This window comes from Lepidochelys kempii, chromosome 6 (genome assembly GCF_965140285.1).
Source record: "Lepidochelys kempii isolate rLepKem1 chromosome 6, rLepKem1.hap1, whole genome shotgun sequence".
NCBI lineage: Eukaryota > Metazoa > Chordata > Testudines > Cheloniidae > Lepidochelys > Lepidochelys kempii.
Window position 1 is genome coordinate 74956402 of NC_136385.1, and position 27757 is coordinate 74984158.

Consider the following 27757-nt stretch of genomic DNA (forward strand, 5'->3'; position numbering starts at 1 on the left):
CAGTAGCAGTTTAACTCCTAACATGTCAGCCCTTCAGTGAGCTGGACCATGGGTCTGATCCTGAGTGGCAATTCCTCTGTTTTTAATTTTTAAAAAAAATAAAATGGTGGTTTTGGTTAGCATTGACAAAAATAAAAAAGGAGGTTGGTTACCACTGACAAAAGTGGTTCTTTGTTGACAGTGGTAGGAATGGCAGCATCATGCTTGTCAGTGCTTTTGACTTTAAACAAAAGCATGGAGCTTGATCCTGCCAGAACCTGACGGCTGTGGCCTGATCAAACAAAGCACCTAAGCACTTGTTTAAAGTTAACCATATGTCTAGGTACTGTGTTGGATCAGAGTCAGAGTGCTCAACATCATTGTGGGATTAAGACCTTCAGGAGAAGACTGCTTTCATTGTCTATCCAGGTTTCAGTTCACGAAAATCCTACTGTGGCAGGGACAGTTAGGATTATGCATGGTAAAAGGCACTTTAATTAACTGATTGATGGATTGGCTGACAATGATTTTTTTACATCTAGAATAGATTTAAGTAAGAAAAGTTCAGTGAAATTGGTGTGTTGATTTTCTTTTGTGACAAAAATTGGTCCATAAACTGTAGAGCAAACTCAGTGTTACATATATTATTATTTTTAGGCCGCTTCTTTCTGTGCAGAAAATAATTTTAGGGTTTTTTTAAAGTTATGTGCCTATTAAATTAGAGTTGATTTTGTTCATTTGAACTTAAGTTAATGTTGAATTTACTTTGAAGCAGTTTCAATTTACCCAATTAAAATAGATTAGGCATGAAATATGCACTGAATTTTTCAATAAGGGAGAAGAAGAAGAAGAAATGAGTGGTAGAAAAAGTAGTTTACTTATTTCAAGTTCTCATTGGGGAAACAATTGTACAGAAATCAATGTAGTATAATGGCTAAGTATATGAATATGTTGCAATATATCTCTATATAGATAATCTCCTTGGTATCCACAAGTAAATGTCTTCATAGTTCTTTTCTCTGCTGAGCTTGTGAAATGCATATTTCTCAAAAGCAGCCAGTCCATCCTGGCTTTTATACTCTCCTCAGTCATGGAATCATAGAATGAAGAACTGGAAGGGACCTCAGTAGGTCATCTAGTCTAGTCCTCTGCACTGAGGCAGGACAGTGTTATCTAGACCATCGCTGACAGGTGTTTGTCTAACTTGTTCTTAAAAACCTCCCATGACAGATTCCACAACCTCCCTAGGTAATTTGTTCCAGTGCTTAACTACTCTTACAGTTAGGAAGTTTTTCCTAATGTCTAACCTAAATCTCCCTTGCTGCAATTTAAGCCCATTACTTTTGGTCCTGTCCTTAGTGGATAAGGAGTACAATTTATCATCCTCCTGTGTATAACAACTTTTTATGTATTTGAAGATTGTTATCGTTCCCTCCGCCTCTGCTTCCCGTGTAGGTCATGTTTTCTAGACCTTTAATCGTTTTGGTTGCTCTTCTCAGAACTTTCTCCAGTTTGTCCACATCTTTCCTGAAGTGTGGTGCACAGAACTGGATGTTGTATTCCAGGTGAGGCCTTATCATTGATGAGCAGATGGGAAGAATTACTTCTTGTGTCTTGCTTACCACACTCCTGCTAATACATCCCAGAATCATGTTTGCTTTTATTGCAACAGTATCACATTGTTGACTGATTTAGTTTGAAATCCACTATAACCCCCAGACCATTTTCTGCAGTACTCCCTCCTAGGCAGATAGAATGAGAGCATCTGTGATGAAGGTTAGTATAGATGACCTGAGCTCCCTTGTTAGGTAAAAGGATTATTCTGCCATTTATTGTGCTTCTGTCAATATTACTTTCTCCAAATCTTATGATATGCCTACACAGCAATGTACTGCAACATAGGACCATGTTTAAACTCAGACTCAAACCTAACCCCATTTCATCTACAATGCAATTATGCTAATGTAGGGCTTGGACCCAGGGTCCCAGGACCTTGCAGTGTCCGAGCACGAGTTAAGCCAGGACCCAGGGTGCAAGCCCAATTGCTTTGCGGTGTCCTGGTGGTCCACCAGAAGTATTCCATGGGCCAAATTCCTTAATCCTCTCTATCCTAACAATCTCCAGTTGACTCTACTGAATTCCCACAATTCCATGGGCCAAATTCCTTAATCCTCTCTATCCCAACAATCTCCAGTTGACTCTACTGAAAATGGAAGATGACCACCCCAACCCCACCCCGGCTTACAGCAGCTGCTCAGGTCAGCATTAACCCATTCTCTTCTGATCACCAATCTGCAAGCACGCTATCGGAGAGCCTCCTGGATTTGCAATGGAGACTGAGCAGAGCATACCTTTTGAGAAATGAGCTGCTTTATCGTCACGGGAACACAGCCAGATTTTGGTGAATCTCTGGTGTGAGGCCAGTAAAACTGGAATTTAGCTAAAGCACCAGGAATGAGCATGTGTACATGGAGATAGCTAAAAAGCTGGCCGCTTTGCAGTTTTTCCTGACAGGTGATCAGTGCAGGGAGCATATTAAGAGGCTGAAGAGTGAGTACCGGAAGACCAGTGACAAGTACTGCACCTCCGACAACTCACCAACAATGTGCCCACTTTATGTGGAGTTTGACACTTACAATCATGATTTCAGACAAGAAAGGTAAAAACATGATCAGGAGCAAACCAAGGTACAGCAATTCACATTTCAATAAATTCCATACATAAACCCATACTGACCTCCACAGTTTATTAATCATCATGTCATTCATAATTACATTATATGGCAATGCTTACATTGAGTGTAGACATACCATTAATGGGTTTCTGCTCACATGGCCAATTCTTGTTCTCAGAATAGTTCTTTTGCAGTGGCATGTTTAGCCACAAGGTGGATTTGCCATCTGATCCTGTGTTTGATGCTTCTGTTTTCCCAATGTCGTTGGCTTGATGGGCATGTGTTAATTCTGTCCGTTGACAACCAGTGTTAGAAGCTTTTTGGATGTCGTCAGAAACAGAGTCCATGCCCTTGGTTTTGTTCAGATATCTTCTGTTCCTCAGCTAAGGCAAGGGATCTGTTTGACTCGTGAGTTTTCTTACTATCTTTCAATAGTTTGTGCTAGAGTTTTAAAATTGAGATAGAGGGTACAGTAGCAGCCACCTTTCGCCACTTCGTATCTAACTGTTTGGAAAATAAAAGCAAACATGAGCAAAAAAAAAAAAAAAGTAAGTGGCCTTTTTGTAACAAAAAACTGCCAAAACCACATCTGAGCATTTTTTGTCTACTCAGTTGGCTTTGCTAAAAATCAAAGCCACAGTTTAATGATACTCAATGAATATAGTTGAGTCATATTTTAATCAAAGGAAACCTGATGACAGTTTAATAACAATTAAAGACATGAGATAGATGTATGCATGGCAAATAACTTGCATTCCCAAGTAACAGTTATATGCTATTACAGAGCCCAGATGATGAAAGTTTTATTCAGCATAGTAAATTATCTGTATTTATACATATTTACATCTTTTTAAAAGTAAAATTTCTTGTCTTATCTTTTTGGGCACATAAAATAGATGTCCAGACAAAAACACTGGAGTTTTTGTTTCTTTGTTTTTTGTTTTTTGTTTTTTTTTTAACCTAAGCAGATTTTAGAAGTTAAAAAAACCTTATGAAGTGACCTTCTCTCAAGTGCTTATTTTGATTAATGCATTGGGCATGTTGAACATTCAACTGATTTGACTTTAGAAGTGCTGAATTCTCCCCAAACTGGTGCCTCCTAGTTAAGATGTTCTACATCTTTAAAAACTGTATATGTTGCAGTCACAATACTTCCATTTACATTGATTTATGTCTTACTGTGTATGACATACTATTCAGAAGCAAATCAACCACTAAAACATGCTTACAGTGGAATTTGCAGTGGGATTGTAAAACTAAATTATTTTCCCCTCTGTTTCAAAACACACAAGAAAAGAACTTATCTCAGGATTTCTTTATTATTTTAGCTCTCAAAATGAAAAAAAAAAAAAAAAAGGATCCAAGATGAAAAAAGTACATAAACATTGAAGCATTTATGTGTAATGTTTTAACAATTCAGGTTTGATTTCAATCTCCCAAAAACTATTTTGGGAATCACAAGGTCACAAATGTTATAATTGATTCAATTAATGAAAATGAAGCATTCCCAGTAAAAGGAACCATTGCAAACCATTCTCCTATAAACAGAAAATTGCAAAAAATACTGTGTTGAAGAATCTGTAAGTACAGAAGCTATTTGATCAATAGATAAAGAGCTGGTAGGAGACTAGGGAACTGTATGCATACACAGCATTTTCAAACTTGGGTGCCTAAAGTAAGCCACCTAAATCCATACTCTGTACGTAAATACAGATTTAGTCACCCACATTTGAAAATTTTGGCTATAGTATGACACCATTTATAACACATTATGTAATTTCCAGAAATTTCCAAATTTCCAAAAAATTATATTAAGAAGGAGTTGAGGTTGAGAGTATGCACCAGTAACTTAATGGCGGAAAACATTACAGGGTTGTTGTAATTATCTCAAAGCATTTAAACACTCAGGAAATTTAAAGTTAAGGTTACTGTAGTGGGGTGGCTACCCTGCTCCTAAAATAGAAAGGGTTAAAAGTAGCCCTGGAGAGTGCTGTGGCTGGGGTTGGCTGACTGGGGAAGCAGCCACTGCTGGGCCATGCCCCAATCAGGCTCCAGCTGGCCTGTATGAAAAGGCTGTGAGCCAGAGGCCCAAGGAGTCTCTTTCCAGGCTGGGAAAGAGCAGGGCCTGCCTGACAGGGTACTGAGGGTGGTGTAGTGCTGGGGAAGGAGCAGGCTGAGTGGGGGCGCTCCAGGCTGTAAGGCCTGGTCCAAGGCCCATAGAGGTACTAGGAGGCAGAGGAAGGCAACAGGTCCAAACCCCCTTGCCTATGAAGAGTGGCCTTTACACTGCAGTCTGCCTCAGCGAGTGGGGGCTTGGTGATGACTGGCAGTAGCTCAGACTGAGGCAAGGTGGGGATAGTGGGTTGGGGGTTCCCCAGAAAGGGGAGACCCAGAGGCAGAGTGTGGGGGTACTGCTAGGGGGCAGAACCCCAGAGAAAGGGGCACCGGGGTCTGTGAGGGACACAGTGGCCAGAGCTGTGCGGATCACCAGCCTGCAGAGGGTGCTCCACGATAGAAAAGAGCTAATTCCCAATGACCAGCAGGAGGCACTGTAGGGATGAGTCTGAACCTTTCCAGTTACATTTAAAACAAATCCAAATACAATAAGGTAAGAAATGCACAGATAAGGCACCCAAACAACCTTAACTCTGCCCTGCAGTAATACCATATGATTGTTTGTTATTTTAGAGTCTGTGATTCCAAATTAGAGGGAATAGTTTTTAAAGATATTAGCTTTCTTTTTATTTTTTTCCCTCTTGTGGCATCACTGTGTGTGGCTCGTTGCTAAACCCTCCTTGTAACTGCAGAATGAGGCCAAAGATTATCAAGTGCAGGTTTTCATTATTTGCCAACTCAAACAAATTTCTGGTTTTTGAGATAAAGTAACATCAGATACTATGATTAGTATTGTGACATTACCCAGAGTACAATCTGGATTGTTGAACAGCTGTATCCCCTCAATTCTCCAGCCTGGGGTGTCTTTTACACTGCTCCACTTTGAAAGCAACCACTCCTGGTCTGCCCCCACACAGCCTCCAGCATGTAAAATACTCCCAGCTGTATTATATGAGTGCTCTAGCCAGCCACTCCTAAATTATACTGGAGAGTGACACCAGCAAATTTCCAGTCCCTGACTAGTCCTCAGAAGTGTGTGTCTTGTACTGCCCACTACCTTCATGGACAATACAAGCTCATAGAAAATCCGTCAGTTTATTAATAGCACAAATCCTATTATCTCAGATGGAATTTCCAAAACACTTCAGTGCAAACACAGTGGTTCAGATAAAACAATAAAACAAGTTTATTTACTACAGAAAGAAAGATTTTAAGTGATTACAAGTAATGAGGTATAAAATCAGAATTTGGTTACAAGAAAATAAAAGGTAAAATGCAATTAATATCTAACAGGCTGAGTGAATTCAAAGCAAAATGTCTCTCTCACCACATGCTTTTGCAGTCTTACTGGATGGATGCCCTTCAGCTTGGACCCCATCACCCAGTCCAATGCTCCTTTCCTTGTCCTTCAGTCATTGTAGATGTTGTGGGCAGAGACAAAGGGAGGAGAGATGACTTGTGTCCTCTGTTCTCACTTCTTATAGTTCTTTTCCTCTTTGAAAATCATTTCCAGCTGAGGTTCAGGTGACAGAAAGTCTCTTTGTACAGGAACGTCCAGCTGTTCCATTGCCAAGATCTAAATTTCTCACTCACACCCTTCTTCCTGTCAAGGAATGACTGCTTAACCAGGTGATAGTCCATTTGATTATACTGACACCTGGCTGAGGTGTTGGCCAGCCGTTTGTCTCTGGGGAACTGGTTTGAAGCTGTTTCCCCAAATTTGGAACCTGTCATATACAGTAGAATTTTATAACTTTGCTACACATATTTTACCAGAACAATAATGTTCAGCAGATTATGAGTTTTCAAATGATTCCTCACAAGGCACTTTGTACAAAATTTATGTTAGTTTTGTAAAAAGGGTGAACATAAGGGTACAGGCTATCACAAGTATATTCATTTTTAATGACTTTGTGTGTGTGTGGATAGATAGACAGAAATTAGTTTCAGCTTTCAGGCTCTCAGCACAGTTACCCAAGTAGCCTTTGTTGTCACAAAGTTTGGGTATCTGACTTACCCTTTATTTTTTCACTCTTCTGTCTCTTCTTGTTTTATCTGTATTGATCTTCTAAATATTAACAAAATTACACAAACCAATGTCCCTATCAAGGCCGTTAATTTCACCTGAATCTTGCTCTATCCCCACCAAAGGAAAACAAGGAAAGTAACTCTTTAGTGATATCTCTTCACCCTTCCCTCCCCCCCACTTCCCAAACTACTAACAAAATGAAGCTTTTAGGCTGTTTTCAGTTCTTAGTTTTTTCTGTTTCTAGGCTTGTTTTCCCCTGGGAAGCCTTCATGTCTTCCATCAGCCACCTACCCTTCGACACTCACTTTGTTGTGGTTCTGAAAGCTGCTGGTCGCCTTGCTGATATTGAGACCATGAAAATAGGATACTGCAAGTTGACATTCCGCTTTGACCAATAGTATTAGAAGGTCCCCGCTAATCCTCTTGTCTTCCTTTTTCTGTCATCCCCTCCTCCCTTCAACTTTCTCCCCTCCCCCCGCATTGTTTCTCTTCTGCTCCCAGAAGCATCTTCAGAGAATGGGATATTAGACATGTTTACTCTGCTGCTAATAGCACAAGTAAAGCAGCATAAGGGATACAATGCAGAAACTAGAAAAGGGTGAGGGGACTAATGTGTAGGAAGGAGAATAACAGATGGGCAGAAAGAGAGAACATGCAAAGGAACGTTTCCTACATGGATCAGGAATCCTCTTCATACACAACCTTCTCTTTTATCCCAGTGCTCTTTTATTTTTCCCTGGAAAATGTTGTAGAACAATTCCATCCATACTTCTGTCCACCCCTAATGGCTTGATACCTTTGAGTGCTGAATGGTGGTTAATATTACCTGGGAACCTTATACCTCAATTTATTATTCTGTCTTTTTTAATCATTCATTTCAAATTGTGTGAAGGAAATTGGTTAGTTTTCTTTTGGCTCATTCAGAATATTCTCTCTGCCTCTGGAAGCTGAATGTCTTGTCTTGTCTTGTCTTTGTCTTTGTTTTGTTGTCCACGTTAAAACAAGACAAGTTGCACCTGCTACTCAGTTATTTTGATTCTTCATGAACCTGGTGTAATGCTGAAAACTGCCATTTGCATGAATGGATGCAAACCTTTGTGTAGCTCTGATTGATTTCTTTTCAGATGTAAATATATCTTTGTACTGTGGCTTGTTAGTATTTTATTTAGTTTCCATATGATGTTTTGTGATTTAATTGTCCTTAAATTTTAACTGAGCAGCATTTCAGTGGAGTAGACACTTGAGAATAATAATAGTTTTAGCAGGTTTGCAAATAGGATTACAAATAACAAAATTAATGTTTCAAGTTATTCTGTCTGGCTTCATTCCTTAATTTTTTAATGGCACAAAATTAGTGGAGACTCTGGGCCAGATTCACCCTTGCTTAGCTACATTGGCGGCCCATTCTTTTTAGCAGTCTTTGTTACATTTCCTCTTGGAATTAACCTCACAGATGTCAGACTAATTTTTTTCTTTAATCTTTTTTCTGTGTTCTTAGTGTTTTTAAAAAAGTTAGAAAGACATAACTGGCAATTGCACCTCAGAATTAACACAGGGCTCTGATTAGCATAAGACTCAACAACTTAAAACCAATTTTCAAGTTTTTTAAACCCCAGTCCTGTGCTGACTTCAGAAATGCTACTTACTTGCCCGAATTTAGGCATGTGTGTAAGTATTTGCAGGATCTGGGCCTTAAAGTGTTTTTGGAAAACTTTAGGCAAATCATTCACGTTTAATAATCAGCTGTCTCCAGGTGTTTGTATGCAATGTATTAGATTAAGCAAATATCCTAATGAGTGGTGTTGACTGACAAATATGTGTGATTATTGAGGAGGGAGGGTAATGTATGGCATTGCCTGGCTGTTGAGCGGGCGTGTTGGTGTGAGATGCTAAATGGAAAGGTACAGGGCAAGGATTGCCTTGTTGGTGATATGGTAGAGCTATGCACTTAAAGTGCTATTTATCATTTAGTAAATAACTATTTAAAACTTCCAAATGATACCACTGCTGGTGTGTCAAAAGCCAGATTGTTGTTTCAGTAGGTTATTGCACTCTTGTCATGGATTCCTTTCAGCAGGAAGGGAGATGATTATTTCAGAACAGATTACAAACCGTACATTTGACATTACATTACAGTTACAATACATTTCCAACAATTTTAAGGAATCAAACTGAACAACTTCAGAGACATAGTCACAGCAAGTAACTGTAGTACCTTCAAGGTGAACAACAAAAATATATCTTATCACAAAACAAAAAGGCTTAAATATTCCTTTGTCTTTTTTCTAGTACAGAGAATGAATTTAGTAGTCTGTCTCCATTATTGTATAGAAATTGAAAACATTCCTAATGCTTTGAACTTGTAAGCCCAGAGTCAGAGCAGGTCTATACACAAAATAAGTACAAGTGTGCATTCCTACCACATGCAGTAAGATTTATCCTATAGACCCATGCCTCTGAGGAATTCAGCTAAACACAAAAGACCCTCAGGTAGAGAGAGGCAACTGGGGTCAGGAGAACTAGCTGCACACATAAATAGATTCTTGCTCGAAAGGTCATTAACAGGCATCCTAGACTCCAGGCTAGGAATTAGTTTCTTGGACCATTAGCAGTAAAAAGCCTAGCAATTGAATGGGATTCAGTTCCCTATTAAAAATTTGCAAGAACAATTGGAGCTTTTCCAATTATAATAGGAACCAGACTTCATAGATCATTTTGCCTTGTCCAGTATGTGGTTTCTATATTCTGAACAATATGAATATGATGTATTTATATGTTATTAAAATAATATCTCTGTAAATGTTTTGTCTGTTTAATGAGGTTTTATAAGTACATTACAGTGAAGACAATGAAAGCTTAGGAGAACTGGAATTTAGTGTCCTCCTAAGAATTTACTGTTGATTCCAAGTATTGAACCTCCTAAATGTGTACAGTTAACCATAAAAGAATGATTTTGTTTGACATATACAAATATTATATAGTATCAACTTTCTATATAATCCCAGGTATTAAAGTGCTTTTGTGGTTTCATATATACAATACATTTAATGTAAGTATATATTCCCATCATTTCCCCTGGTTATTCAGACTTCTAAATAGAATTTCAAAGGCTAGTGCTTGAATGGACACTAAGTCCTGGTCTACACTAAGAGTTTAGGTCAAATTTAGCAGCATTAGGTCGATTTAACCCTGCACCCGTCCACACGACCAAGCCTGTTTTGTCGACTTAAAGGGCTCTTAAAATCTATTTCTGTACTCCTCCCTGGCGAGGGGTTTAGCGCTAAAATTGACCTCGCTGTGTCGAATTTGGGGTAGTGTGGACACAATTTGATGGTATTGGCCTCTGGGAGCTATCCCAGAGTGTTCTCCATTGTGACCGCTCTGGACAGCACTCTCAACTCAGATGCACTGGCTAGGTAGACAGGAAAATTCCTGGGAACTTTTGAATTTCATTTCCTGTTTGGCCAGCGTGGCGAGCTGATCAGCACAGGTGACCATGCAGTCCCAGAATCACAAGAGCTCCAGCATGGACCGAATGGGAGGTACTGGATCTGATCGCTGTATGGGGAGAAGAATCCTTGCAGGCAGAACTCCACTCCAAAAGACGAAATGCCAATATATATGTGCCAAAATCTCCAAGGGGATGATGGACAGAGGCTACAACAGGGACACACAGCAGTGCCGCGTGAAAATTAAGGAGTCCAGGCAAGCCTATCAAAAAACAAAGGAGGCAAACGCTCGCTCCAGGTCAGAGCCCCATACATGTCACTTCTATGATGAGCTGCATGCAGTTCTAAGGGGGGCCCCTACCACTACCCCACCACTGTCTGTGGACACCTGCAAGGGGGGAGTCTCACGCAACAGTGATGAGGATTTTGTGGATGAGGAGGAGGAGCTTGAGGATAGCACACAGCGGCAAGCAGAGAATCCCTTCTCCCCGGCAGCCAGGAACTGTTCATCACCCTGGAGCCAATACCCTCCCAACCGTCCCAAGGCGGGCTCCCAGACCATGAAGCCAGAGAAGGCACCTCTGGTGAGTGTACCTTTGTAAATATAATACAGGGTTTAAAAGCAAGCGTGTTTAATAGTTGATTTGCCCTGAATACTTGGGATGCACTTGTGGCCAGTATAGCTACTGGAAAAGTTTGTTAACGTGTCTGGGGATGGAGTGGAAATCCTCCAGGGACATCTCCATGAAGCTCTCCTGGAGGTACTCTAAAAGCCTTTGCAAAAGGTTTGTGGGGAGGGCAGCCTTATTCCGTCCTCCATGGTAGGACACTTTACCACACCAAGGGGACATTCAGGGGTGCCCATTCCTGCTGGGCTATTTGCCTTTGGCTGAAAAGAAATCATCCCTGCTGTTAGCCACGCGGTGTGGGGAGGCCCGTTCATACTGAGCTGTTCACGTTTGGCTGACAGGGATCTTCCCTGATACTAGCCGTGGGGTGAAGCGATCATCACAGAGAATTGGGTGTGTGTGTGTTAGGGGGGGGGATTGGGTTGTGCTGCACATTCACCCTAAAACCGCAGCCCCTGCTTTTAAATGGCCAACCCAACAGGCTTTGCTTGATATGGGAAAGAAGGACGCTGCTGTTTGAAACCATTCCCACATGTTATGAAAGTTGAAGAAGCCGAAACCCTTTGCCTTACCATAGCTGTCTGCAAGCCGAATTCTGTTGCCCAGCCAAGCGTATATGATGTCTCACACCAAACTGGCAGGCAGCCAATATAAGAGGCAAAATGCGACCCTGTACCCAAAGCATATGTGCTATGTCAGTGTGAAATAGTCTTCCCTTCGTTCTCTAAAATGTATCTTTTTAAATACTACTCTCCCTTTTTTTCCTCCCGCAGCTGCAAACATTTCTATGCTCCTGTATCATCTCCATCCCAGAGACCAGTGCAGATTAGAAGGCGAAAAAAACGAACTCGCGATATGTTCTCAGACCTCATGCAGTCCTCCCGCACTGAAAGAGCTCAGTAGAATGTGTGGAGGCAAACAATAGCAGAGTCCAGGAAAGCATTAAATGAACACGATGAGAGGAGGGAGGAGCACGATGAGAGGAGGCAGGATGCAATGCTGAGGCTAATGGGGGAGCAAACTGACATGCTCAGGCGTCTGGTGGAGCTGCAGGAAAGGCAGCAGGAGCACAGACCTCCTCCCCAAGTTCCATAGCCTCCTCACCCAGACACCCAAGAACGCGGTGAGGGGGCCTTCAGCAACCCGGCCACTCCACCCCAGAGGATTGCCCAAGCAACAGAAGGCTGGCATTCAATAAGTTTTAAAAGTTTTAAACTTTTAATGTGCTGTGTGGCCTTGTCCTTCCCTCCTCCACCACCCCTCCTGGTGCTTCTCTCCTCCACCACCCCTCCTGGGCTACCTTGGTAGTTATCCCCCTATTTGTGTGATGAATGAATAAAGAATGCATGAATGTGAAGCAACAATGACTTTATTGCCTCTGCAAGCGGTGATTGAAGGGAGGAGGGGAGGGTGGTTAGCTTACAGGGAAGTAGAGTGAACCAAGGGGTGGTGGGTTTCATCATGGAGAAACAAACAGAACTTTCACACCGTAGCCTGTCCAGTCATGAAACTGGTTTTCAAAGCTTCTCTGATGCGCACCGCGCCCTCCTGTGCTCTTCTAACCGCCCTGGTGTCTGGCTGTGCGAAACCAGCAGCCAGGTGATTTGCCTCAACCTCCCACCCTGCCATAAACGTCTCCCCCGTAACTCTCACAGATATTATGGAGCGCACAGCAAGCAGTAATAACAGTGGGAATATTGGTTTCGCTGAGGTCTAACCGAGTCAGTAAACTGCACCAGCGCGCTTTTAAATGTCCAAATGCACATGTTACCACCGTTCTGCACTTGCTCAGCCTGTAGTTGAACAGCTCCTGACTACTGTCCAGGTTGCCTGTGTATGGCTTCATGAGCCATGGCATTAAGGGGTAGGCTGGGTCCCCAAGGGTACATATAGGCATTTCAACGTCCCCAACAGTTATTTTCTGGTCTGGGAATAAAGTCCCTTCTTGCAGCTTTTGAAACAGACCAGAATTCCTGAAGATGCGAGTGTCATGTAACTTTCCTGGCCATCCCATGTTGATGTTGGTGAAACGTCCCTTGTGATCCACCAGTGCTTGCAGCACTATTGAAAAGTACCCCTTGCGGTTTATGTACTCGCCGGCTTGGTGCTCTGGTGCCAAGATAGGGATATGGGTTCCGTCTGTGGCCCCACCACAATTAGGGAATCCCATTGCAGCAAAGCCATCCACTATGACCTGCACATTTCCCAGGGTCACTACCCTTGATATCAGCAGATCTTTGATTGCGTTGGCTACTTGCATCACAGCAGCCTCCACAGTAGATTTGCCCACTCCAAATTGATTCCTGACTGACTGGTAGCTGTCTGGCATTGCAAGCTTCCACAGGGCTATTGCCACTCGCTTCTCAACTGTGAGGGCTGCTCTCATCTTGGTATTCTTGCACCTCAGGGCAGGGGAAAGTAAGTCACAAAGTTCCATGAAAGTGCCCTTACGCATGCGAAAGTTTCGCAACCACTGGGAATCGTTCCAGACCTGCAACACTATGTGGTCCCACCAGTCTGCTTGTTTCCCGAGCCCAGAATTGGCGTTCCACCACATGAACCTGCTCCATTAGCACCATGATGCCCACGTTGCCAGGGCCCCTGCTTTGAGAGAAGTCTGTGTCCATGTCCTCATCACTCATGTTACCGCACTGATGTCACCTACTCGCCCGGTATCACTTTGCCAGGTTCCGGTGCTGCATATACTGCTGGATAATGTGCATGGTGTTTAATGTGCTCCTAATTGCCAAAGTGATCTGAGTGGGCTCCATGCTTGCCGTGGTATGGCGTCTGCACAGAAAAAAGGCGCGGAACGATTGTCTGCCATTGCCCTGACGGAGGGAGGGGCGACTGACAACATGGCTTACAGGGTTGGCTTACAGGGAATTAAAATCAACAAAGGGGTTGGCTTTGCGAGAAACTGAATGGCCCCCTCAAGGATAGAACTCAAAACCTCAAGGATAGAACTCAAAACTGGGTTTAGCAGGCCATTGATTTCACAGAGGGAAGGAGGGAGGGAGGAGAAAATGAATACAAAACAAATCTGGTCTATTTCTTGTTTTGAGCCACTTCATCTATCTTTATACATCTTGCTGGCAGCAGACTGTGAAGTACGACCGCTAGCCGTCATCATCTCCTGGGTGCTTGGCAGAAGATGGTGCAGTATGATGACTAGCCATCATCTTCTGCTGGCTGGAGGTTAAAAGACAGCGCACTGCCGGTAGGACTGAATCGCCATGAGATGAAACTTAAAAGGGAAATGACCTGGCAGAGTCACTCCCATGTTTGCCCAGGAGCCCGATTAAAAGAGCACCCAGGACTACGTCGATGACGGCTACCAGTCATACTGCACTGTCTGCTGCCAAAAGGCAATGAACTGCTGCTGTGTAGCAATGCAGTACCACGTCTGCCAGCACCCAGGAGACATACGGTGACGGTTAGCTGAGTGGGCTCCATGCTTGCCGTGGTATGGCGTCTGCACAGGTAATTCAAGAAAAAAGGCACAAAACGATTGTCTGCCCTTGCTTTCATGGAGGGAGGGAGGGAACAGGGGCCTGATGATATGTACCCAGAACCACCTGCGACAATGTTTTAGCCCCATCAGAAACTGGGATTTCTACCCAGAATTCAAATGGGCGGCGGAGTCTGCGGGAACTGTGGGATAGCCACCCACAGTGCAACGCTCCGGAAGTCGATGGTTGCCTCGGTACTGTGGACACACTCTGCTGACTACATGCACTTAGAGCACTTGTGTGGGGACACACACAATCAACTGTATAAAACCGCTTTCTACAAAACCGATTTCTATAAATTCAACCTAATTTTGTAGTGTAGACATACCCAAAGGAGCATTAAAGGTTGTGATGACTGAAATTTTACATCATAAGCCCTGTCTAATATAACTGCCCCCTCATTGTTAGTATAAGAAATTGACTGAAAAAGGGATACATGGGTGTAAGAGCTCCAAATATATCATCCAAATTAAAAATTAAATTTCAGCTATGTATTCTGTTTCTCTTGATATTTGAAAGAGAATAGAGCCCTGAAATCAACAAGGAAATATTATATTTTTAAAAAGTAACTAAACTGTTTAACTTAGTAGGTAAACGACTGTGCTTTTATCTTTAATAATATGAAGTCTTGTGTGAAATTGTAGGTGAAATGAAAGGCCTCTCCATTAAGTGCCTGGTATACAGCAGGCCTCCTTAATAAGTTTCAGTGTCTAATCTATCTCACACCCTTTGGAACGGTTTAATAAGTAGTATAATTACATATAAGTATATTTAAACTCAGGAAACCCCTAAAATAATAGCATCAATATTCATTCTTTTGTGTCTGCCAAACTCTTCTGTGATGGTTTTATTAATAGTTAGATTTTGACAGGAAGAAATTTTTGCTTGTTTTTTCCAGCCTGAAGAAGTACCTTGTCTCTCTGAAGGGCAGCTTGTGACTCTTCTGGAAGAATGTATGCAGTTTCCAAGAACAACAAGCAATGTTACCATGCCAGAATTACAGGAATCTCTTTCTGATGGAATAAGTCCCTTTTGTTACACAACTCAAGACTCCACCCTGCTCTCCAGGTCTACTCTTTCCAAACTGTTAGATGAAGCCCGTAGCGTGGGGATGTTATCAGCTCAGGAGGGGGCTGGTATCGAAGATAAAAGTATATGTGAAAGTGCAGAGAGTGAAACCTGTGGCTACTATCTCAGTAAAGCATTGGCCATTAGTCATTTATCAAAGGATTCTGTGGCCCAAATAGAAGAACCTGATGACCTAGAAAGTTCACAGGAGATGGAGAATAAGAGTAATACTGAAGGTTACTTTATGTCAAGAGCACTCAGCGCAAAAAGATTGAAAAAACCCTCTTTCTTGGATGAACCATTTTATTGCATCAGCATGAACAATGAACTATCCACAGAGGCTGACATTCCCAGCATACCATTGCAGACCAGAGGAGGTGAGGCTCTTAACAACCATTTAGAATAGGCTTTTGATTAAGATGAACAAAAGAAGCAGTTTCTCACCAAAGATATTCACTAATGCAATACAATTACAGTGGTGGGGCAACAAAGTACTTTTATAAAGCATAAAACCATGCCAAAAATAACACACACAAGCTGTTTTTCAAAATTCTTGCCCTGATGTAATTGCCCCCAAAATTAATAGTTTTATGAAATACTAGTAGCTGAAAGCCCATGTTGTCACATGGGTATCATTCATAAAGTCAAAATGGCTGAGAACTTAAAAATTGGATGGTAACAGATTGCAAAACCCAGTGAGGATTCAACCTGGTGATATTCTGAACAAAAAGAGCCCTCAATCATGCTTGTAGCTGTTTCTATCGCTTCAGAGTGACAATCCTGGCATCTTATTATATTGATAGTATTGATTGGGATTAATACTGTCAACTGGAAAATAATGCTAGAAACACATGGAATATTTTTTTATAATAGTAAAACCTGTTGTTTCTTTTCTTCATCTTGAACTTCCTTTCTGTTTCTGGAGAACATATATTCTCATAGTAGTTTCCATGTTAATTCACACGAGTCCCAGCATATATCTGTTGAGTTGTTTCTCTGATATGACAAACTCCATACTTAAAAAATAAAATAAAATGATATCATTATCTAAATATAAGAAAAATTAATCAGAATTGCTTACAGCACTTCAACCCTGTATGCTGACAGGATGCACATAGTATAAAAGTATACTAAATATACATATTGGTATTCTACATATTAATTTTAGTTGTTTACATTCATTAAAGACAGACTTGTACATATCACCCAGTGCACAGTTAAACAGAGACTATGTATTACTATAAAATTTTAGGTGTGTCCACATTTCTAATTTCTTTACTGATGCAACACATTTGTATTATGATATTTTAATAAAAATCCAAATTCAGATTTTTAGCCTAATAGCTGTGCAAGTCACCCCTCTTTTTTTAAAAACAGAATTGTGTTCTAATAAATCAGCGAGGCACAGATCTATATATCATTGTTAGCTAAAAATCGCATCAGATTGGTAAAACACTGTTAACGTTACTGACTGTGATAAATTGAGATCTTTTGATTTTATTGTAATTTAACAAAATCCTCTTTAATTTACTAAATTAGATCTCATCATTTAATAATTATTGTCATGCTATACCTAATCATTTCCAAATTTGGATTCAGGTATAACTTAGCAGAGCTCTGTCACACCTCCTTATTACAGTAGCATTTTTGAGCTCTGATCATAATGGTTGCTTTGATTGCACATTATTCTGCTTCCCCTCTGTAAAAATGGTGCCTCACATTATATTGTTATCACTCCACCTATCAGGAATGAGGAGGTAAGAAAGATTGTCAGTAACTGAGCCTGCAGAGGTAAGACCCTGCTTACCACACCCCAGTCTTATCTTACTACCTCATCCTGGAAGCATGGGGAAACAAGATCTGCAAGATCTTTCTCCCCTTTCCTTCTCAAAAGACATACGATAATGACAGGTGTAAGGATGACAGAGAGAAGATATTAGAGAAGAACAAAACAGAGATGACGAGCCAGGAAGCAAATAGCCTTCTTTACAGAGTCATACAAACAGAATTTTCAGACACATAGATGAACATGACTTGTTGGGTAAGAGTCAACACAGCTTTTGTAAAGAGACATCATTCCACACCAATCTATTCAAATTCTTTGAGGGGGTCAACAAACATGTGGAGAAGGGTGATCCAGTGGATATAGTGAACTTGGACTTTCAGAAAGCCTTTGACAAGGTCCAACACCAAAGGTTCTGAAGAGGGAAGTCCTGTCATGGATTGTCAACATGGTTAAAAGATAGGAAAAAAAGGGTACGAATAAATGGTCATTTTTCAGAATGGAAGGAGTGGTTTCCCCCAGAGATTTGTACTGAGACCAGTGCTGTTCAACATAGACACAAATGATCTGGAAAAAGGGGTAAAAAGTGAAGTGACAAAATTTGCAGATGAACCATCATCTTATATAGGGCTGTGAGACTAGCAATTTCACTTAGTTCCTGTTTCCTGATAGGACAGTGGAGCCATACTGGCATAATTTGAGGTATCTTTCTTGCAGAGTAGAGAAGAGAGTAGATCATAACAAAACAAACACTTGGTAAGTAATTTTCCCATGTAGAACATCACATGCTAAAGCACTGAAGTCTATAGAATTACTTTGTTAGATTTATTACATAATAATAAAGGCTCCGTTTTGTCACAGAGGTCATGGAAGTCATGGATTCCGTGGCTTTCTATGACTTCTGCAGTGGCCCGTGCATCTGGCCCAAGGACCGCCTGAGCAGCTCGGGCAGCCCCTGGGCCAGGCGCACCAGCCGCTGCTGGGGCACACTCGGGCTTTCCCGCCCCCCAGCAGCAGGAGTTTGGGTGTCAGGGGAGCTCAGAGCTGGGGCTTGGGGTGCAAGACAGTGCTTTCCTTGGGGGGAGCTCTCCGGAAGGGGGACAGCAACTCCCTTCCCTCAGCTCCTAGCTCCATGTGCTGCCTCCGCCCGCAGGCACCACCCCTGCAGTTCTCATTGGCCAGGTTCCCAGCCAATGAGAGCTTGGGGTGGAGCAGAGGCAGCACGTGGAACTGGGAGCTGGGGTCGTCGCTTCCCAGGAGCCAGTTAGGGAGCCCACCCAGCCCCACCAACCACCCCCCCAGCCCGTGGCACCCCTGGAGCGCCCCCCTCCCCAGTGCCCATGGTGCCCCCCAGGCCATCCCCCCCAGCACCTGTGGTGCTCCCAGGGCCACCCTTCCAGGGTGCCCCCCACCCCCAACTTTTAGTCAAGGGTATATAGTAAAAGTCATGGACAGGTCACGGGCCGTGAATTTTTGTTTATTGCCCGTGACCTGTCCATGACTTTTACTAAAAATATCCATGATTAAAACGTAGCTTTAATAATAATATAAGGGTCTCTGTGTCATGGTAGTTCACTCTGTCAGCACAACATTGTCTGGTGTATTTATCCTTTGTTTCATTAATTGTTGAATAATGTTCAGCTATATACACTTTAAAATATGTAAAGTTTAAATGCACATAGTTATTTACCAACCTGTTTTGTTTATCAAATACTTTGAAAGAAAGTAGGTAAGTAGCAGAGATTTTTCTGCCCAAACTTTTGTGGTTCAGTTTTTCATAATGAAAAACCTCTTCACATTTACCTGCTGTCACATGAGTCTTTGACTCATCACATTAGGTTCTGGTCAGGTAATTGGAACAAGTGGATTTGGCTCATGAAAAGCTGATGATCTGTAGGGCAGAATGAAAGGAAGTATAAAAAAAGAATTCGGACATTTGTAATGTCATTTTTCATAACTGAGCCATTTTCCAGTTCCCCATAAATTGAGGCCGATAGAGGGTATTTCAGATGTGCCATTCGGACATTAAAATACATGTAGAACTTAAAATTCAAAAATAAATGTGAGGTATTTTAATTTTTTTTGTCAGTTTATTACTGATTATATGGGATATAACACTAAAGAGAAGATTGCATTATTTATCCAAAGGACTAAAGTGATTCCTGCAACGACAAATCATGTGTAGCTATAACATTTGTTCATGGCCATGACTGGAAGTTCATAACCTTTATCAAGGCTGTGAAATTATTCAATATTATATTATAGATGAGCCCAGTATTACTCCAGTAGCTAGATGTGATAAATTATGTTGACTAATGTAGGAATTAGATCCTTGGAGATTCCAGTGGAGTCCAATCTCTGGCAAATACATTTCTTTTCAAAGTTTCAACCCATATTTATTTAAACAGATTTCTTAATCCTTTATTCCAAGCTCCAGGGTTGTTTTTTTTAAATTATTTTTAAAAGAGACATCCCCATAGTTGCATCATGTTACGTATACATATTTAAACTACGCCTAATATAAGAACCACACTAAGGATAATTTTATGTTTTACTTTTTTGGAAATAGGAAACATAGTGAAAAATTCTACCAGACCACTTCACTGGTTAGCCACATAGCCCCAAATCCAAGGGAAGGTAGGGGTAAGACCTTAATGGCCATGGTTGTAGACAGTTCAGGCATGTTTACACACCCCAAACTACTATGGAAATGGCTGATAGCTTTATTTCAGAGCCTCTGCAGGCCATCATGCAGTTTCCCCAGTTCTTGCTCAGCTGGGGAGGAAGCTAGCCTCTCTCTCAATGCTATCATTGTCTTCTCTTATATCATCTCAAAACACCTCTGAAACATCATATGTGGAAGTTTGTATGTGGCAGCTTGATGCTTCACTCTATTATTCTGGTGTTACTTCAGTGTGATTGTTTAAGTGAATGGAGTTATGCCAGTGTAAAGCTGGTGTAATAGAGCGAATACTCAGGCCTGGGGTTTAGAATCATGGACTATTCTTTGGGACATTTGACTCCTGAGAATCTGAGTAGGTGACACAATTCAAGCTGGACCTTGCAGCTGGATTGAACTCCATCCAAGAAAGCTATTTAAATCCAAGATTTGGTCCATTATGCATGAGTTATCCATTGACCTCTAAGATAGAAAAAATAGATTTATTGTGACTCATTAATATTTTTTACTAAAGCACACTGTGCATATATAAATTTCAGTGAAAAAATCCTAATGTAGTTAGCCATGTACTATATTGCTAAATGTAGTATGACTATAATTCCTAGTATCGTGGAAGATTAGTATGTGGTAATTATGCTTTTCTAAAAGATAGGGTCTTTGTGGAAGATACTTATTTAAAAACCCTTGACCGTGTTTTAGACTCAGACAATTTAGAAAGTTAGTAGTGTTTCTACTTTTTCCTACAAGGCCAGGAGAACATGGTCATTGGCCTGTAGACCTTCTGGGAGAAGGTATGTGCATTGGCCTTCAGTATTTACATTTCTTTAAAAAATCATTATTTGTACCTCTCAAGTGTTTCTACTGAAGGCTGTATTGCTTTGTCAGAGATAAGATCTCTCTTATAAGATCTATTTTGGGATGTTCACTGAGACTTTCCGAGCTCAGGAGGCAAGAAAGTCTGTTGTATCTTTCCTTATTTGGGAAGGGAAAAGCTTATCCAAGTTCTTAAAGATTGTCTTTTTGAGCTTTTGAATCACATCTTTTTTCTTTAAATTATTTATGAAAATACAGTCCTTCGGAGAATGGATGTACACTAGAGCATTGACATATATTCCTGTAGATTCACTTACTGAAGCAGATATTGTACAATACCTCTCAAACAGAATGAAAAACTCAGAAGTTATTCATATTTTTTCATCTCTATTTAAATATATAGGGATTATTGTCTGCTTTTGACCTGATCCTTAATATTTGCAGTGGACCTTCTTGTTTTGTCAGGCAAGTGAATCTTACATGCTATATCTTACAGTATCAGCTCCCTTGAAGCAGGCAGAAATACAGACTGCAGCGATCCAGGACTTTTACAATATCTTACTGTGATATTTTAGTGCTTACTGTGATATTTTAGAAGTACACCAGTCCCTCGCTAGAACATGGGATTTGGGATCCATGCCAAGTACCGCGTTATAGCGGGGACCGCGTTAAAATGAAATTACTGTATACAGTAAATGTCACATCCATAAAGTATAGAAAACCTTAGAAAATAAACTCCTACTTGAAGGAAACAATAAATGAGAAAAAAGTGTTGCTTTATTAGAGATTTAAAGTAGATATTACAATAAACTTATCTAGTTTTTCTTAAAAGAGTCGGTGAGTTGCTTTTGCTTCTTGCTGCTTAGCAAACTGCAAAAGACTACGTAGCTGCATAATTTTTATAGGCTCAACTTCTTGCGTCTCAAACCATCTCAAAGCAGTCTCTAAGCCGGCTATGGTCGCAGTTGACATTGGAACGACGTCTACTTCATCTTCCTCTTCTTCTTCCATGGCGAAGGCCAATTCTTCAGCTTCTGGAATGTATGTTTGGTCGTACTGCCTGAAGAATTTGGTCATCCGTTAGACTTTCAGCAACGGGACAAAATTCTTCTGCTTCATCGTCGCCTCTTATCCAGGACTCGATATTCTGCGGCAGAACAGTTACTCCGAGCCCGAACAGTTGCTGGCACAGCTCCTGCATCCACTCCATGTCTGTTCTTCCAACTTCCTCCTCTATAAATCCCTCAAAGTCGAATTCCTGCTTTCTTCATTTTCTTCCAGGAGCAGGTGGCCAAATGACTCTTTCAGTCCCACCATCCAACAGCGGTTTATCATTTCAGCGCATAATAAATTCCGGGAATCGCCGCCAAAGTAAAAGAAGTCTTCTATAGTCAACTTTTTCAGAAAATCGGTGACAGACAACTCGCTTTCTATCATTTGTCGTACCAAGTTCCGTTGATAGTGCTGCTTAAAAATGGCGATAACACCTTGATCAAGCATGAATAGCTGATGCTTTCCCGTCAACTGTGCTTGCGCTCCTCATTCTGGTGGAGTACTAGAGTCGACAGGAAAGTGCTCAGTGGTCGATTTATCACATCTATGCGCAAAAAAATTGTACTGTACAGTACTTAAATTTGGGATCCATGGCCGCGACTGCATTATATCCGAATTCGTGTTATATAGACGCGCATTCTAGCGAGGGTCTGGTGTACTCTGTGCTGAGGAATAATCAGTTACATCAATGTCAATTTATATCCCCCAAGAGTTAAGACATGGAGCATGTTTTGGTCTGTACAATGCAGAGAAAATCTTAAACTGAATCATAAATGCTTGAGTCCTTCAATATCTGGGAAAAAAACAGTAAAACAGAATGTCATCTCATAGAGAAATGTTTCTGATAAAATTCTGACCCCCAGATGCAGGCAGGAAGCTTGGAGTTACACTTGATCAACCAAGAGTAGAGTTTGGCCTTTTGTTATAAAGTTGTTTTATTAATCCCTTTCGATTTAGAAGGCAATATAGACACACAGAGACATTTTTTTAAAATTTGGTAGCAAATTCCCTGCAGGAATTTGAGGTGTCATTCATTTACTTAGCTTTCAGACAGAAATATTGAACTTTGTTTCACCTCACTGTCTCTCATGATCAAAAAAGTTAATGAAGATGTTTAACATCAAGAGATACTGTAACTTCCCACATCACTTAGTTCCTTAAAAAACACATATTCATTGTAAGAAGAGTGAAGAATCCTAGCAAGATTTACACATTTAGTACTATTAAAAAGAATCCAGTTAACAGACTTGTGGGTAATGATCAGATCTTAATACTCCAGCATCTATTGCCATTTATGGCACAAAATCAAGAATTTATTATTGTACTTTTTCAGTGAGTGCATAGAGTGTCAGGTAAGGCAAGAAAACAGGCAAGTAACTGGAACTGGCAGGATTTGACTTCTTTATGCATAGAACCCCTGCTGCTAGAATTGATGAAAAGAAGAATGTTATCTTCAGGTCTGCCGGAAAGTTCAAGATTAACTAAATGGGCCAAATTCTGCTTTCTCATGTGACTGTGTAAATTCTGAGTAACTGTCAGGAATCAGGGCCTGCAGCAGAGCTAGTCTCCAGGCAGCCTCATCCAGACATCTGATCTGTAGCAGGCTGCCTGATTGGTTACGCCACCTGATTTGCTGCAGGGGACAGCAGGCTGGCTCTTGGGGCAGCAGGCTGGCTCTTAAGCCAGCAGCAGCTTATTGGCTTCTCAGTGCTCATGCCCACAACTGTGTCTGTGTTACTTTGTTCCTGCTGCTCCTGCCTTGCACCCAGCCTTTCCTCTGTCCTGTCCCTGCCTTGAATCCCTTCTTGCTTGCTACCCTTCTTGCTCCAGTTCCTGAGCTCCGGTTTGACCCTTGGCTCTGCCTTCTGAATCCGGCTATGATCTTAGTCCTTGGTTCCTGATGCCTGCTCCCACCACTAGGCTAGACCGCCTTATCCTGGTCAGCTGACAGTAACTCCATTAAAATCAATGGTTTCAGGGAAATGGTGGTCCTGGGAGGTGGAGTGTTTGCTAGGACCATGTGATCAAAAACACTGACTTTCTAAATAAATACACAGGTACCTTCATAACTGCATTAAAAAGAAAATACCTGACTTTGATTACAGTCACATAATACCAGACTTATTTCTCTTTATATTATTAATCTTTTGCAGAGAGAGTGTGCATCATTAAATAATGTGAGCTTTTTGTACCATAAATCTTCTAATACAAATTATTAAAATACATCTGTGACCAGCTATCTTGTTCAAACTCTTTATACTGATTATCTTCTGGATGCCTGTTTCTTGAGATTGCTTTTCACCTGGAAAAAGCTGTCATTGGAAGTCTACAGCCTAACCTTCTATTTTCTTCTTTGAAATTTCAGACCTCTATCTAGCTCAAGAGCTTGAACAATCTGTGGTGGTTTAAGTTAAATAGTGGATAATGTTATACTTTCAAATAATTCAGAAATATAAAGCTAGTTGTTTATTTCCAAAACAGATTCAGTTTTAATTTCAAATCCATCATAACATGGAGGTCTATGATGCAAAATTACTTTCAGAGCTAAAAAAGCACTTACCTTAAGAGAACAGTGATTACAGTTATCATTGAGAGGTAAGTGACGTCTCTACTTCCCCTCAAGAACTGGTAAAGGCAGACGGTCAAATACCTTTGGATGCACATATGATGCCTATTGGGATAAACAGAAGCCAAACGTATCCACAGGTGCAGGCATATACATCAAAAGTTGATATTTCTCCATTTTGAGAGTCCAGTCAGTAGATGTGCATGAGTGACTGCTCTTATTCCCAGCTTTCTTTGGGCTTATTAGTGTTCAGGAAGATTGTGTATCACAGTCAGTTACTACTTTTTTTAGTTTTACTTGTGAATATTATTGGACTTCAGGCAATTCATGTATGATTTCTTCTTTTGTGCAGATGATCTGAAGATTGAAGATGTGACAGCAGAGTAATATACATACTCCAATTTAGTCATTTTAATAAAACATTGGTAAACTACACTTCAGTGTTTTTCATTAATACATGATCATTTCAGACTCTGAATACAGTGAAATCATCATGCATATATATACTGCATACCATAATTGTTACTGTGAAATAGTTTCTTCTTACAGAGACAGTTATTATTGTCACACATTGCAGTTTGAGTTTTAAAGGAAAAATATTCCATTTAATTGAATTTCTGGTGAATATTTTACATAATAGTGTTCAGTGTTTTACCAGCAATGTACATTTTTTCAACATACAGTAGTAGATATAATCACAAAGTTGCATTGAATTTGGTAAAATTGAATATGAACTTTGTAAAAATATGACATGTCAATTCTAATAATCTATTTTTTTCCTTTTTTTGCATACACTTTACTGTTTTGAAGAAAAATGGCTAAAATCTGACTGCAGCTATTCCTGCCTGCAGTGAAGTTGTCTGTGGTACGGACTGGATTCTGTAAAGTGGTGAGCACTCTGTCCCTGACTCAGCAAATTGCATAGTCGTTTGCTTATTTTTAAATCAACAATAATTGACATCAATATGACAACTTGTATGCATATAGTTAAGTATGTGCAATAATACTTTGCTGGATTAGAGCTAGAGTGCTCATCACTTTGCAGGATTAAGCAATAGGTGAAGATAAGAATTTAATCATGTGGCAAGTAGCCTTAGGTTCTAGTTGAGGTACATAACTAATTTGCACAGAGACAGTGAGTCAGTCTCTGTAGTCCTTTCTTAGGATCTGCTTCTTAGTTGCACTAAAATGCCTTTACACCAGTTTGACAGTATGGAGAAGCCTAATAGTGTAACTGAAAATCAGATAGATACACAGTCCTTAATGGGAGTTTTGTCTGAATAAGAACTGAAGATGGAATTTAGAAGTTGGATGTAACAGAAGGTATGCAGGACCTGGAGTGATAGTATCGGAATCTGAAACCTTCTGGTAATGTCTAGCAGAAGGGGGGAAAACAGCAGCTGTTTTATGTTTGAGATAACAGTATTAAAAATTTACTTTGTCCCCAATCCCTCCCTCGCTACTCTGTCTCTTGAATTTTTGCTTTGTTAAAGAGGCAATTTTCTTTTCATCTTGTGCACTATTATGTGAGAATAAAATAACTTTTTTAAGTGATTTTTTTTTAAAGATTCTGAGGGAAAAAAATAGTCGTTCTAACAAAGATAATTTGGTAGTTACATCAAAGAAATCTATTAATTTAATGTGACCTCCACATATATCACACTGACAAGTTTTCAGTTAACACAAGCTAAAAGCATAATTTTTTTCTTAGATTTCATGCTGTCTATCCACCATTCATTGAGAAGAAACTTCTGGTTGTACTGATACAAAGTCAGAAATGGCAAAGGTCATACATGAGCTAATCCGAACTCAAAGTAATAAACATATTCAGACAAAGTCTAATCTGTGATACCAGTGTAAATGCAAGTGGAGTTACTCCATTGACGTACTTGGGATTTACATGGATTTAACAGATCAGAAACTAGCCCAATATGTTTTAGCTTATGAATTTAGATAACTGATGCATTATAATTGCCATAATCAAGTGCCACTTGTCCCGTTGGTAGTTTAGTGAATGCTGTGCTCAGGAACCCGACCCAAACCCCTCCAGATCAAGGCCACCACATTGTATGCATGATTTATATATTATGTCAGAAAATGAAAGCCTAACAGTGAAGTTATCTTGGGGACTAGCAGCTTAGGAACTTTTTTGTAGAGCATAAAAATTAAATCAAAATATCATCTCATACATACAAAATATCTGTGAGGTGACACAAAGAATAGATAAATATACAATTCTAGTGGGTGGCCTCACCCATGGAGCATCCCCTAACAGCCCAGTGCAGTGCCACCATTGTATCTCTGCCTCAGTCTCCCCAAGTGAGAGTTTTAATAAATCAAGTGGGGCTTGTATATTGAATAGTGGCCGTTCAGGGGTTTTTTTTAACTCCAAAGGAAGAACGTCATATAAATAGGCCTGCCTCTCAGCTTCTCTGGCACAAATGGGGCTATCTTCCAAACTGTCCTTTATACTTTTCCTCTTTAATGCAGAAGTTTCCCACACCTCTCTTCCCTGGAGCTGGGCTGTGGTTCAGGCCAGCTTCAGGACTTTAGCCAGCTTCTCCTCAGCTGGGCCCTTTCACAGGCACCTGCCCTGCTGTGAAGAAGGGGGCAGCATTTATGCTGACCCCTTCTCCCAGCTCATTCCTTATTGGCTAGGACCCCTTTCCTTTCTCTCCATATCTTCTGAAGGGGCAGACTATCTGTCACAACAATATAACTGCAATCTTTATTAAAGTCATAACTATATGTAAAATGTGTATAAGATGTAACAATAAATTCAGACCCAAGATGTTACCAGTTTCTATGATCAAATATAGGTAAAAGTCTCAGAATCTTCTCTCTTCTTGAATCCATTTTACTGGCCCTACTTTCTTCTATTTTTCCTAATCTCTATGAGTGAGTTTCTGTGTTGCAACTCCAAGAGATACAGAACAGAACTCACAGTGCATGGTGAGGTGCTATAGCAATTTTAAGCCACCTTTATGCCCTTCTGATCCTGGGCTGCTTTGAGGGTTGGAGAGGAACCTGGGGCCTGTTTAAAGTATGGCTGTGGGCTGCAGAATCTGCTCAGTGCTCTATGTGATACAGCCCCTCCACCATATAGTTTCCTGCCCCCAGCCCTGGCCTCAGCATAATGCCTGCCCTGGGGGAATCCATTTAGGGCCCCTTCTTGCTATCCTGGCCCTTTTATGTGGCTTAAAGGGACCAGAGCAGTGGTGAGGATCTCTTCTATCTCATCTATCTCATGTATTACAAAAGTATGTTCTGTGAGCACTTGATCTGACTCTCATTGAAGTTTGTGGAAAGGCTCCCATTGACTTCAGTAGGACCTGAATCAGGCTCTAGGTGTCTAAATTAAAAAGTGTAAAAAGAGTTGACTTACTGGCTCTTTCAGTAGCCATTTG

At 40.8% G+C, this 27757-nt stretch overlaps 1 protein-coding gene across 3 annotated transcripts in view; it reads left to right on the plus strand.

Moving 5' to 3' along the window:
- The window catches only part of FSIP1 (fibrous sheath interacting protein 1), a 188351-nt gene extending 163546 nt beyond the window's left edge, over positions 1 to 24805 (plus strand). For all 3 annotated transcript variants that reach the window (XM_073348818.1, XM_073348817.1, XM_073348819.1), the window contains 2 exons: positions 15286 to 15832; positions 24703 to 24805. In XM_073348818.1, coding sequence (XP_073204919.1) covers positions 15286 to 15832; positions 24703 to 24737 — 582 coding nt within the window. In that variant the 3' untranslated portion in view covers positions 24738 to 24805. The remainder of the gene's footprint in view (positions 1 to 15285; positions 15833 to 24702) is intronic.
- The last annotated feature ends 2952 nt before the right edge of the window (positions 24806 to 27757 follow it).